The sequence below is a fragment of the Electrophorus electricus genome, chromosome 2 (assembly GCF_013358815.1).
Source record: "Electrophorus electricus isolate fEleEle1 chromosome 2, fEleEle1.pri, whole genome shotgun sequence".
Classification (NCBI taxonomy): Eukaryota; Metazoa; Chordata; class Actinopteri; order Gymnotiformes; family Gymnotidae; genus Electrophorus; species Electrophorus electricus.
Genome location: NC_049536.1, coordinates 32,333,616 through 32,347,518, shown reverse-complemented (window position 1 = coordinate 32,347,518; position 13,903 = coordinate 32,333,616). Strand labels below are relative to the sequence as shown.

General features: G+C 41.2%; 1 protein-coding gene across 4 annotated transcripts; it reads left to right on the top strand.

Moving 5' to 3' along the window:
• The first annotated feature begins 4,225 nt into the window (after positions 1-4,225).
• tank (TRAF family member-associated NFKB activator) lies at positions 4,226-12,422 on the top strand. 4 transcript variants are annotated; one of them, XM_027010199.2, is made up of 8 exons: positions 4,226-4,403; positions 5,382-5,522; positions 5,655-5,766; positions 6,880-6,992; positions 8,135-8,196; positions 9,155-9,273; positions 10,445-10,854; positions 11,983-12,422. In XM_027010199.2, the coding sequence occupies exons 2-8, from the start codon at positions 5,424-5,426 to the stop codon at positions 12,136-12,138; spliced, it is 1,071 nt and encodes a 356-aa protein (XP_026866000.2). In that variant the 5' UTR covers positions 4,226-4,403; positions 5,382-5,423; the 3' UTR covers positions 12,139-12,422. The 4 variants fall into 4 exon arrangements, with proteins under 4 accessions (XP_026866000.2, XP_026866002.2, XP_026865999.2 ...); XM_027010201.2 differs by having other exon boundaries at positions 8,132-8,196; positions 10,445-10,812; XM_027010198.2 differs by having other exon boundaries at positions 8,132-8,196.
• The last annotated feature ends 1,481 nt before the right edge of the window (positions 12,423-13,903 follow it).

Below are 13,903 nucleotides of genomic sequence, written 5' to 3'. Positions count from 1 at the left end.
CCTCTGATCTGATTTCTCTCCGCCAGGATCTGCAGCCCTTCGTCTCCGCTCTCGGCCCAGCTGATGTCTTTTCACTGCAGTGCTACAGCATTGCGTTTAAGCAACGGACTCCACAAAGACTTACTTCCGTTCTCCTGTCAGGCTCTGTACTGTTAGAGAGATGGAGAGAGAAACAATGAGAAGAGAAAGTCAGAAAAGGAGACCAAAATGTCTGCAGACAGTGGAGCCAAGATGAGCCCTTTAGTAGTTTACATGAGTGCAGTCTGTGAGTCACCTAGGCCTTAGAAGTGAAGCATAATCATTAGACTGACTCAAAACACTTCAAAATCTCTGAATCATGCAAAAGCATCTGCCCGCCAGCGAGTGATTTAAAACCAGATGGTCCTCTGCCTTGCTGCTGGTGGTTCGGCAGCCTGTGGGAGATATTGTCTGGAATATCATAAATAATGAAGAGGATAGGAAATACCCTAAATTTCCTCTGACACAAAATGTCAGTGTTTTCAATGTGCTGATTAGAAAGAGATAATAATTTAATGGCATAAAATATCATGCAGGAGTTGTATAGAACAATATCAATGTATCAATTGTGTAGTTTCATAGTGACTTCAGTATTGACCAAGAGACCTCATATCTGACCCAGCCAGCCTGCATTGATGCATTTGATGTAGTGTGTGGGCCATAGCCCTCTTTGCTCATGAGAGCATCTGACTCACTCTGGCAGGCAGCCAGTGAGAATTCTGTTCAATAGCTAACACCCTGCTGTCCCGCCCAGCTGTGAAGAGCTTCTGATGCTTTGGTGTGGATAAAGCACAATCCGCACAGAAGACCAGGGCCAAGAGTGACCTCACGCTGACCTTACTACGTGGACGTGTCTACTCCTCTCTCTCTACCACTATCACTATGTATGAGTGGGGACACATTGGGAAATGCTCCAGATAGCTCCCTCTCCACACACCTGAGCGGAGGTCGTCTTCGGACGCGGCTGTAGTTACTGCTTTTCGAGTTTCTGAAAGCGTAAAAAGTGGCGCCGCCATGGCCAATTTTCCCCGGTGTTTGCCCGGAAAGTACTGAGAGGTGAGTGGGAGAAGTCCCTACACTTTGCTGGATGGCCTTCCCCTGGGGTCCTCGGCAACCTGTAATACGTCCCGACCCAGGCACTAACTCTTGATTACAGCCTAGTGAGTGGAGCTCTTAGGTCAATGAGTGTAGAAGTGTGAAGGAGGGCATGGAAGAAATGGAAGGATGAGTAGATGGATGTGGAAAGAGGAAAGTGGATATGTAGTAGATGAGTAAAACAGACACACACACAGACACGCACGCACACACACACACACACACACACACACACACACACACACACACACACACACACACACACACACACACACAGGTAGACAGGCAGGCGAGCAGGCAAGTAAGAAGGCTTGCTTTCTTTGTGTTGCACTTTAGTGAGTGCAGGAGACAAAAATTGTCTGCCCTGAGAGAGAGAGAGAGAGAGAGAGAGAGAGAGAGAGAGAGAGAGAGAGAGAGAGAGAGAGAGAGACGACATGCAGAAGGTGTGGAGCTCAGAATAATTATCTCTTGGTGTGAAGCATTTCAACGATTCAGGTGTTTTGCTTGGGGAATAAAACTGTTGTTCTCTAAGACATATGTGAGAAACATAAATGTGTGAGTTTTCCTCTTTGACATGCATTTTTATAAGTTCTTTTCAGGCTACCAGAACAGGGAGCAACAGTGAGTACTAAAATATGTCTTAATGATTCTGTGCGATCAACAGTAAAATGCAAAGACGCATTTGCAAATTCATTTCATTTTCATTTCATTTCACACTCTGCCAGCAGATAAACCTGAACTCAGTGATTCTATTTGTAATTGGACTGGTGCCCTTGTCCCACCCTCATGTACATTCTCCACCACTCAAACAGCTCTCTTTGGCTTGTGCTATGTGATTGACAGCTGTTTGGCGAGAGTGCTGTGGATGCAGTGTAGTCTCAGTCTGTAGACAGGGGATCAGATAGCAGCCTGCAGGATGGACTCAAATTACCTACACGGCTAGAGTCAATAGTACAGGAGATAGGATTTCTCTCAGACCCAGTAATGACCCTGTTGCAGATAAAAAGTGATGGGTTCTGAGGTTAGACTTATAATCTGTATGTGAATTGCTTTTATTTGGTTTAAACTCCAGTTGCATACATTTAAAAAATATTTAAGATCCCATAACATTGTAACCAAACCACCTTTTCTATATGGATCCTACAGCATTAATCAGAGCGAGTATGTGTCCTTTCTCTAAACTGTCAGCTGCGTGTCTGTGAATTCTATTGTGCTGGAGGAATTGAGGAATGGCAAACATCCACTATGACAGCTCGTTGTACACATCTCACCAAACATATGTTTGTGAGCCTGCTGGAATCCCATAAGGGAGACAATATTCTTATCTGTGCTCACAGCCATTTCTTTAGTAAGAACCTAATATTTAAAATGTGACACATTTGAAAGTACAAATCAATCACAACACCTATCATTAGTGCATTTTAAGGTTTAAAAGCTATCAGCTACTCCAATGTGGGTTTAGCTACATACAGCATGTGGCTGCATAAAAGTGCAAACTTGATCCTTTTCGGTATACTATGCAGCACTAATGCAGGGAACAAATCTTGAATTATTAACTACACTGTAAACTGCTTACACAGTACATACTCGACTAAACACTTGGCTGTAGGTATAACATCTGGTCCTATGCAGAAATTTTGGAAATTCAAAGGGCCAGTTTACAGACATCTGCTGGTGAAAACAGGGCATGTTAAAGAGATTTTTATATATTAGAGAAGAGAGCAGAAAGGAGAGCTAAATCCCCCATGCTTGTCTGACACTTGAATGGATTGCGCTTGACTATAAATCCTTGGGTGTTACACTTGCAAGAGAGGATTTGATTTGCACAGAGACACAAACACACAAAGCATTTTTAATGTTAAGAATGTGACCACCTCTCCCACTTTTATGACCCCCACCCCACTGGCCAGCAGGACTGACTAATTTATTACATAATTAGACCCACCCACCCCCCAAGTATTCTTAGAAATCATAACTAAAGAGGATGAGGATTCATTAACTCTGATTAAATCAAATTTGGTATTCCATTCCTAAAAATGGGAACTGACTTTGCTCTTGCCTTTTTGCTTAATGTTATCCACTGTAGGGATTTTGTTTTGTTTTTTTGCAAATGCTAGATGCCTTGCTCAAGAAAACAATGTAAAGTTATTACTGACACTTGTTTAAAGTTTGGTCCATATTAATCAACGTCTCAACTGAAGTTACTGCCAACCTCTGCATGTCACAAAAAATAACAACACTGCCATCTTGTGGTAATAGCAACATAGTTTCCACCATCACACATACCTGCTGTAGGCTTTTACTTTTAGGTCATGACCTTAGTTCGGTTTTTACAAACGGTAGCAACTGTACACTGTTATGGTGGGAAAAATAACCCAAACAGTTGACACTTTGCAATAACGGCATTTTTAACATTTTTTTTTTCTCTACAGTATATGCTGTTGTAGCAAGTATGTCATGAATAAATATGTATGTAGTTCAAACTGTGGGGCATGACGATGCACATTATTAAGCTATAGGGAAAGATTGTTCGAATAGATTACAGAGTGGGGCAACGGATGATGGCAGTCATGAAATGCTTCTTTGGCAGAGATTTAGCTTTAGGGGTCACTGGAGGTCTGCATGCAGAATGTCTAGGGCAAAACGCACGGGCGCACACACATACATCGTGCGCTCAGCACCCTCTGTTGCAGATTTCTGTGGAACGAAATAAAGGCTGATGCTTAGGCCACGCCACTGTCCATTCGGCCTCTGGCATTCCTGTGCCTGGCGTTGCAATTCTGTATTATAAAAGAGGGCAGCGAAGACAGGAATTGCAGCCATAGCGCAGTGGCCGTAAATAGCACAATTACACGTTAATGAACAAACGCACTGTAGCCTGAGCTGGTCGTATCTGGTGCAACTTTTCATGTGTCCGAGCACTTCACACACTACTGTGAAATAAACGCCGGGAGGCTGCCTGCGCACGAACTGACATTTAACGCAGACTTCAACCCAGACAAGTAGGCCGCGAGCGGGACGCGCGCCTCCCGTGGCTGTCCGGCGCGAGCCCGGCAGACGCGGACGCTGATTGGCCGAAGCTCCGGCAGGCGGAAGTCAAGGGCGCGTGGGGATTCCCCGAGGGAAGTTCCCCAGCTCGTTGTAAATCACGCAAAAATGTACATTAGTGCGCAAACACTCCATTTCCTCCCTTTTAACGTGAAAATGCAGTCGTAGCCCGGGATCAAGAGCGTTCGGCGATGTCAAAACAGTAGATAGCTGTAGGTGTTTTTGGCAGTTTTCGGATGAAGGTAAGACTCCATTCAAACAGAAGTTAGCCAGACTCGCTAGCTCGACGGAGTTACGGTGTTGGTTACTGGCTACGCACTCAGCGCTTTGGCTACTGGCGGCGTTTTGTTTGTCTCTGAACTAAATAACAACCTCAAACCTAGGGTTTGCTGTTTAAAAAACTGTTATATGCTGTACTGTAGTGCTCCGGCGAACGGGTAAAGTTATCCTGCCAAGCTGTTCTCTGCATTACGATGGCGTGAGCGTCATGTTAATGGCACCGAGTTCCCATATTTTGCAAAGCAGGTTCTTAAAATGCAAATATATAGACCTAAAAAAGTGAGCTGTCTGCGCCGAGTTAGAGTAAATCGATATTGCAAACTAAAGATTGTTTTAAATCGGTTTGTTACATATATTGTTCTTTTAATAAGCAACTTTAATAAAACTTTAGCAACCTCAGACTAATTTTGTTGAAGACATCACACATAGTGTCTTAGATTAGATATTCTACCAGTTGTCATAAATGAAATGGTTTAGCCCACATGAAGCCCTTTGGGATGCACTGATGCAAACACAGGTTTGTCGTAGAATAGTTTTTAACATCCTGGTAGCTAGTTTTTCAATATGCTAATTCAACTAATTGAGAACTTATTTATATGCTCCAAATGCCTTCTCTACCTTAACAATTAATACAAAGATACCACAAATAAGAAAACAGGTATGATAATGATGGGTATTGTCATTTACCATATATCTGATAACACCAGGGTACTTTAAAAAGAATTAAGATGACTTTCTATAAGAAGTAATCATATTTGAATCCACCAAGCTTCCCAACCCATGAATGACGTGTCAGTTGTAACTTTTCAAACTTTACCTTTCCACATCTATGCATGATTTAATGCCAGCACCGACTGTGCTGCAGTTTTGCTTTGATGCCTGGGACTGTGCTGTGTACTTGTTTGCCCTTGACGTGTCCGGGTGTTTTTTCTGGGATGCAGGACCCATGACGCTGCATCCGTAATGATACTGAAGGCTCCGGCATGGACCGAGACATTGGTGATAAGCTGAACAAAGCCTTTGAAGCCTATCGCAGTGCGTCGATCGAAAAGGACAGTGCCAAAAGGGAACTCCAGCAGAAGGTCCAGTCCACACCACAAGTTCCACAGACAGACAGCCCAGCCATGCAGTTTTTACTTTCTGTGTTTGCTGTTCAGTTCTGTGGTTACCAAACACAAAGGTTGATCTGGACCTTTGTGTTTGTGTGTGTTTAGACAGAGCAATTTGAACGGTATACCCAGCAGCTAAAGAGGAAAATAGAAGAACAAGAACAACTGATTTCGGAGCTGAAAGCACAGTTAAATTCAGCAGCACAGAATGCTTCAGGTCAGTTATTATTATATATGCAAAAAACCCCACAAATCGAACCCTAGAAATGATACTTTTTATTGACTGTAGTTTGTCTTTTATTATTGGGCTATTTTATTCTTAAAATTAGGATTAATCTAAGGCTAAAATCTTCAACTCTTATTTTTAGTTTTAGTCCCATACTAATAGTAATATTACTAATACTACATAGTAATACTAATACTAATAAATAGTATTCTATTTTTTCATTAACTGCTGTGAAACTTCATAGCCAAACCAGTAACCAAAATAAGCAAAATGGCAAACGGGGACATTTCTTGCACAGCAAGTTTCCATTGCTTCATTGCATACACACATCTTTAAAGCTGCATTTTTGCAATAATGACTTAAAGCACAGGTGTGTAAGGATAAGCTTATTGTTGATCAGCTGAACTTGACTAATAATCTGCTCTATATAAATAGTAGATTCCTTCTGTGATTTATATCAATTAAAATGTTGTATACAATATTGCATACAGGATGAACATTTTATTAAAGAGAAACACCTTATTATTCATAGTTTTAAGATAGTACATGCTTCTTTCTTTGCAATTTGTTATCAACCAGTGATCTTGATTTGGCGTTACTTGATTTTGTTTGGTTCATATGTTTTAAATGCAGACCGTTTTCAGTACATTTCTAACCTAATTTTTTGTTTTGGAGAAATGCCTAGTTTTTTTTTTTTTTTTTTTTTTTGCACCGTGTTTTGGCGTTTACATTTAAGACACTGTTAAACCTCTTGAGAAGGTGAATTGTGTTGTGTGGAACATGTTTGCAAAATGAGGGGGAAAATGTGATATGCATTAATTCCGCATTGTACCATTCAGTGTATAAACCAAATGTCTTTCAGTGGTAGAAAGCAAGATCATATTAGCATATTATGCATGGTTCAAATGGCATTCCCACATCCTGAAGCCATTTAAACTGATGTCATTTGTGCAAATTTATTCAGTAAATATCCACACTAATGTTGTTTCCTGCTTAACTGGTTTAATGGCTTATGCTGTATCTGATGATCAGCGTGAATTAGACACCGATTAGGTATGGCTTGAATTTCATAAGGAATTTAAAACCGTGGTGTTGTTTTCTCAGGGGAAGTGAAGTGTTGCGAGGTGGCACATCGAAAGCAGGAAACAGAAAGGTTGTCATCTAGTGACCACTGGCCAGGCAACTCCTGTCCTTTCATCAGGACTAACCATGCCCTGGTAGGTGTGTCCACGCGCTGGCCTTAATGCCCCAAACCACACACCTTCCGCCATCGGCTCTTTAAGCCGGAGGAAGACTAGCTTTTCCCTATGAGGCTGCATTTTGACAGGCATCACTACTAACATTGTACAAATGGAGGACATTGTAATCTCTAGACGACACCTCTTTGCTTGTGCATGTTGTTGTTGGGTTACTATGACAGCAAATGATGTACTCAAGAGGTTTTCTTATAATCCTTGATCCATCATAATCCCTTGTTTTTTTGTTTTTTTTTAATCTAAAATTAGAAACGTGCTTGAATGAAAATCTGTTTTTCAAGTAGGTCCTGGATGTTCTTTGCTGACTCGCAGTACACAAACCCTCACACAGAGCATTTAGATCTGTGTCTGTTGTTCTGTTATTATTTGGCCGCTCTGACAATATATATTAATTTTCCTGAATGGACCACACTGTCCATAACATATGGGCTTCCCCCACCTTCTTTATTCTGATACTATTAGTGGAAGGCAGGCAGTAGAAGTGCCTGAGCTGTTTTCCCACTTATCCACAGTTCACTTGAGGGTTAAATTGTGAGAAACGTGTGAAAAAGATGTAGTTCTTTTTCTTCACAGTTTGATATCATTTCTCAGCACTGTCTGTCCATAGTGAGAATTTTTCACTAATTGAATCCACCAAGATAATTCATTTCAAATGTTTAACGTTTGTCAATGTTTTAAACAACAGGGGGTGCTAGAGCACAATGCTTTTATGGACACTTCCATTATGATGGGCTGCAGTGGCAGAGGAAGAGAATTTACCAAATACTTTAAAGAACGAGCCTGTGCATTGTCTGAAAATTGACTGCGTTATAGTGAAAGGCTTTTATAAATCACGTTGTAGCCTATACTTCGAAGGCAGCTTAAATCAGCAAATACAATATGGTATCATACTGGTACTCTGGCTTTCATGCGTCTTACTCTGCTTTTTAGAGTGTTAGACATATTTACGTTACGTTACCGAGCTCTCTCTTGTAATTGTCTCTGTTATTGTATGTATTAGCACTATGTTTTTATATCATTTAGGAAGCATGTTTAGTGACCCTCTGACCTGGCTTTCATTGTTGTTCTTTTTCTTCTTCTCTCGTGTTGTTGATGTGAAGAAGGATGTGATGGAGTGTGCGCCACTGGTTTCGCCCGGGCTACCTGGAGTCAGTGGAATGAAGACGTATGTGATTGGGACTCCTGCTTCACGAGACCCCAGGGCTTAAATTCACGGAGCATCTCCGTGTTCACGCATTAATAACTTTCACTTATTGGCAAGCCATTTGTCTTTCACTGAAAGGAAAGGAGCCAAAGCAGGCGAGACTTTCCCAAAGTGTTGTCGTGCTAAAACCATCGTAACAAATCACCATAATTGTAGGTTAGAGTACTCAAAGTGATACTCACTCTACTGTCTTGTGACACTTTAGAAAGCTCACCCCTGACCTAGAAATGGCGCGCTGCTGCTGAGTCGCACATTCATGTCTGCAGCCCCGGTGCTTGTAACACGTGTGGGGCTCGTTTCCCCAAACGGCCGAGGCATAGAGAATCATTGTGAGATGGTACGGGAAGTCTTACTGTGAGCACTCCTCTGCCATTTTAGAATGGTCAGCAGGCCACCATGATTATGGGATACTAAGACCTGCCCAGGTGATGCAGACCTGTTCAGATCTTTGTATACCACAAGCATGCTGAATGTCTCATCAAATAAAATGAGATGGACAGTTTTATACCATATTTATTCCACTCAAAAAAGTGGTTGCATGTTCAATTTTAGTGCAACGTTATCAGTTATTGGATCTTGACAAATTCCTTGTCTAATCACTAGCTCTAGTTTTTCCCTAGTTAAATTCTTAGCATTATTTAAATAGGTCACAGCTATTACCATGGGGCTTGAGTGTTTGTTCAGCTACAGATAAAACTGCCAGGTTGCTAAACTTAGTAATGTCTTGCTCTTTCTCAGCAAAATGGCATAATTTAGGTCTCTTTGTGTTGAGAGGTCTTATTCATTTCTCAACTGCTTTTGAGCCAGTTTGTGAGAGGTCCTGCTTGTTTTTCAAGCATTGTTGAGCGGTTTTGTGAGAACACTAAGTGGGAGTGCTCAGTCATTGCCTATCTCTGCCTCTTTGTTTTCTGGCTCTTAGTGAGGATGTTCTAGACACTCTTCAGGAAATCCAAGGGACTTTCCAGAGGATTCAAACTCTAACAAGACGACAGAAAGATCATCTGAAAAGAATACACAAAGGAAACGACACTGCCAACGGTAATGTTATTTACAATCTTTTGTTTTTAATATTCCTATTTGAAATTTTAGGATGAGCGGCGTTATTAAATTATGGTTGTTGTTGCTCAGCTGAACCCAAGTTTTTTTCCTGTCTCTAATTAAATTATGGAGAATAGAAACTGGAGTTAACAATTACTTTTAAAATGTCACAACAAGATATTAGTTATTGTGTATTATCCTGAGCACAATTAAAGACAATAGCACCTGGATCAGAGGCAAGCAGTTGCAGTGTGTCCTGATCCTTGCGCTGGATTAAAATAGACTGAGCAGATGAACATGTTCAATTATCACTGCACAGTCATGCAATTAGAGGCCCTTTGTGTGATGATAAGAGAAACAATATGTCTGTGTGATGTAGTTTAGCTATAGAAGTATGAAAAAGGACTTGCAGAAAAGACATGGCTGTATATCATAGGGCTGTAGCACTAATGCACAGATGTAGGTCAGATGCGATTATACAGAAAAAGTAACTAAAAATTAGTTCATTGAAAAATATGGGTAGCATAGTCACACTTAGCCCTGGTACTGGATCAGTTCTGGTTTTCTACTTTTCATAATGTATCACAGATACTACTGAGGTTTTCAGCAAGCGATTTCTTTGTCCCTGAGTCTCAGACATACTGACAGACATATCTTCAAAGAAATGATTTCAGATGTATTCTTTAGAGGCCTTACACTCTGTTAAATATTTATTGATAATATGAGAGTAATCCACTCAAAATTATTGATTTTTATGTCACCATTTTGGTGGATTGCTGAGTTACCAGTGTTATGAATTATTAGTATTAGTGTTTGTTAAGGCTGTGGATGAGTGAGCTTTGGCTATTGTAGCATTGCTGCAGCAGTTGGAGGGATATCAATTCAAAGAGTTTTGTTTGGTGATAAGTGTCAAGAATGCTCTTGAATATTCAGCATTGCATTAGCATTCATCACTGGAATGATTTGTTAACATTTGCATATTGCTTTTCTTACATCTGTGTGAAGGTGCCAGCAGGATAGGAGCAGCTCAGCCCAGTCAGATGCTTTTTGGTGCACAAACAAGTGCTCAGATCTATATTTTGCTACAGGAGAAACTGCAAAAGAGGTCATGAAGGCCACGTGTTCCCAGGTGCCCTAACAGTGTTGTGTATCGTTGTCTGTGCTCCTGCAGACCAACAGTTCTCCATGCCCATCCAGTGCACGGACGACACACCCGAACACGCCGAGGCGCCCTTCTCGTCCTCCAGGCCAGAGATCAACGACCACTTGACCTCTGGCGCGTTGGCGTCCCGTGGCGTCAGCCCGGAGGACACCGACTTTATGGACGATGTGAGGTTCCCGCCATCCACAGACAGTGAATACGAGTTCCTGAACAGCACCCCAGACAGGACCGTGGCTCTGGTTCTGCCCAGGAAGGGCCTGGCAGAACCGCTTTCCACAGAGACGGAGGGGTCGCTTCCTTTATACCCGGCCTCTCCATCTGCGTCGCCAGAGCCGCCCGTCTCGACGTCGCATGAGGGTGTCCGGGGACCGCAACGGGTGAGAGGCACTTCTGCATCTGCTTGGGTGCTTATTCACGAGGTGAGAAAGGAAGTGTGGGCAGGTGAGCTCAACATGGACTGGTAGTCTGCTATAGGCAGATATTGGCATCTCAGACCGATATCAGGATTCTGAATCTGAACTGGCCGTGGAGACCTCCGTATATCGGTATTGTTGATCATTTTTGGTGCAGAGGGTTGCCCGAATGGCTTGCAATATACAGCTGAGATTTCTAGAAGGAGGTTGTCTGAACCTACTTAAGACTGGACTTTTTTCTGCTGTTTTACTGGTACAAATGGAGTATGCTCGAAACACACACTCGTTTGACTACGTCTGCTCTACACAGGGATTCAAACTGTGCCTGTCTGTTAAGGGCCTCAGTTAAGATGTGCTAAGACCACAGAGAGCTGCGAATCACATACTGCCTTTTGTTCTGGTGTTGTCATACACTCCTTACACACCTCGGTACTGTTCTTTTAGCTCTGGCGTAGGCAAGGATTAGCACAGACCCACTAGCCTCTGTTACGGAGATATGAAAACAAACAAACCAAAACACCTTTTTCAGGGTGTTTCTGTGTTGTATGTTTTTACTATCTCTCCTAGATAAATCTTGAGGAGTAAAATTGCTTCGTCACTTAATCTCAGCGTATGCTGTTTCCTTTGCACCTAGGTGCACGTCACTAGAACACCTATTTTAAAGGGTGGAAAATGACGCACGGCTGGGTGCTGTTTGCAGTCAGGGCTCAGATAATGTGTACTGCACGAATGTATGTTTAGTAGTATGCGTATGCGTTCAGCTGAAATTTCTCAGTGCGGAAGGAGCAACAGCATTCATCATTAAGCCATGTTGCCTTAATTACATTAGACCCCACACTCTATTTTAATTACTTTTTGTTTGTTTTGTGAGACACTTATAATGTTTCATGCAGGTTTTATTTCATCTGTCAATATGTTTAACTCTTCTTGTCCTTGCAAAGACCGTAAACATCAGCCAAACAATCTGCAAACAATTGCGGCATTTTATCCCCTCTACAAATGTAATACACGAAAAACAGACCAGTGTTCTGAAGCGGTCTCTCTCTCTCTCTCGCTCTCTCTCTCTCGCTCTCTCTCTCTCGCTCTCTCTCTCGCTCTCTCTCTCTCTCTCTCTGTCCGTCTCTCTCTGTGCAGCCCCTGTGGAGTCCAAATCTTTCCACTATAGCATCTGAGGAGTCGTCCGTGGATTCTGCTGAGCCAACCAGCCCGAGGCCATGTGCTTTCTGCAAGGCTACTGTTCCCCTAGACCTCCTCTACAGCCACCTCAATTCACACTTCCAGGGCGAATGACACGGCCAGGCGCAGAGGCCACTGGGGGCCCACCGCCATGCCTTGCTTGCCCCTTTATTGTTTGTCTCCTGGAGAGAACCAGTGCGGCACATGGCGGTTAATTCGGATTTCACCTAGAGCACGGTGGGAGGAGGCGTCATTCTGCTCCTTCTTTTAACTTGAGTAACTTCAGATGGTACATGCAGACTCTGTACAAACTAATTAATCTGTCTGCGTTTGTAGGGTGGGACATTTGAATTAGTTTTAATTGTCTGTATAATAAATAAATGCTTTCTTTGATTTTAGGTTGTGTATGATTACTACACTACTGTAGTAATAAAGCAAGATTTTGAAGGTAAAAGTTTTTCATGTGAAAGAAAGTGGCTGTAACTAGGTGTAGGGCTAACTTGAAATAAAGGAAATGAGTTAGGTAGCAATAATTCTTAAAATGACTTAATTTAATATCTTTATTTTAAATTTGAACCAGCTGTATAGCACATTCTAAGCAAAGAGAAATAATTATTGGATAATTAATCTGATGTTGCAATGCCATATGGTCTTCGAGAGTAGCATTGCACATGTATTGCAGGTTAATTAAAACTTTGTTACTACACAGAGTATCGGTTGCAGACTTGCTGTGCAATTATATGCACAATTATCTTATTAATAGTGTAATGTTTGGAGTCCTGATCATTTGACCTACATTAAATGTAGACAATGTTCCTTTTTGTTTTTGGTATATCTAAATGAAAATAAAGTACTCTGTGCATTTTCAAATAAATATCTTAGTATTAATGGTACATTGTTTAACAAGACAGCAAGACTTTATCACTGGATACTTTTTCAGAGTAAAAGTCTTCTATATTTTGTGCATAGTATGATTATATGTAGATTAAAATGCTTTTGGTCAGGTAATGTTCTGCACATAATATGGTAAAAGAAACAAAATATAGAAAACACTCAAACTAAACCTATATGTCTTCCTAAATGGAGAAATTTAAGTATAAAAATCACTTTTCCTTTTGATCATTTGGGAAACTGCCTTTGTAATTATTTAAACTGAAAACATCAAGGTCTCATTTTCCTTTGGTTAAATGCTGTTTGCTCTTTTTCGCCTCACAAATGGTTTTGTCATTTGTAGTCATGCATTTATAGCTGTGCTAAACGCACTAGTCCTGCAGCTTCTTACTAGCCTCAAACAGTCCAATATGATGATCATTTTAGCCTTCAAATTTACTTGATATTTTTCATATTATATTTTTAAGTGAAACAAGAAACTCATTATAGACACACGTGACTCCCTATTTTAAGTTTATCCAGAACATTTTAAAAATGACAACAGATCTAAATAATAGATGCTAAAAAACTAGAACCTAATATTCAGATCTCGTCATTTATAACATCTTGCAATTGCCATGGTGCATCCTGATACTTTGTATACTTCAGCATAAACAAAGTCAACGAAACCTTGTGGAAGTATCGTTTAATCCTCCGATTTTAAAGTATGATTGCACTGTGAGTGGTGCATTTTCAAAAAGGTTAATTTATTTGAGTTTCTTAAGACATAAAGACTTGGCCCATTTGACTGTATGTACACTGAAGCTCTGCGAAGCTGCAAATCTCTAAATATTAAAACTATTGGCAAGGCTGTTCTTCAAAGGATCAGTGATGGGAGGGGGTGGGGTGGGGTAATGGGCAATTTTAATAAGGAATGCGTTGAAAAATAGCAAACCTCTCCTTTAACCTGAATTTTCCCTGCGTCATATTGATAAGTACAGTAATGCAT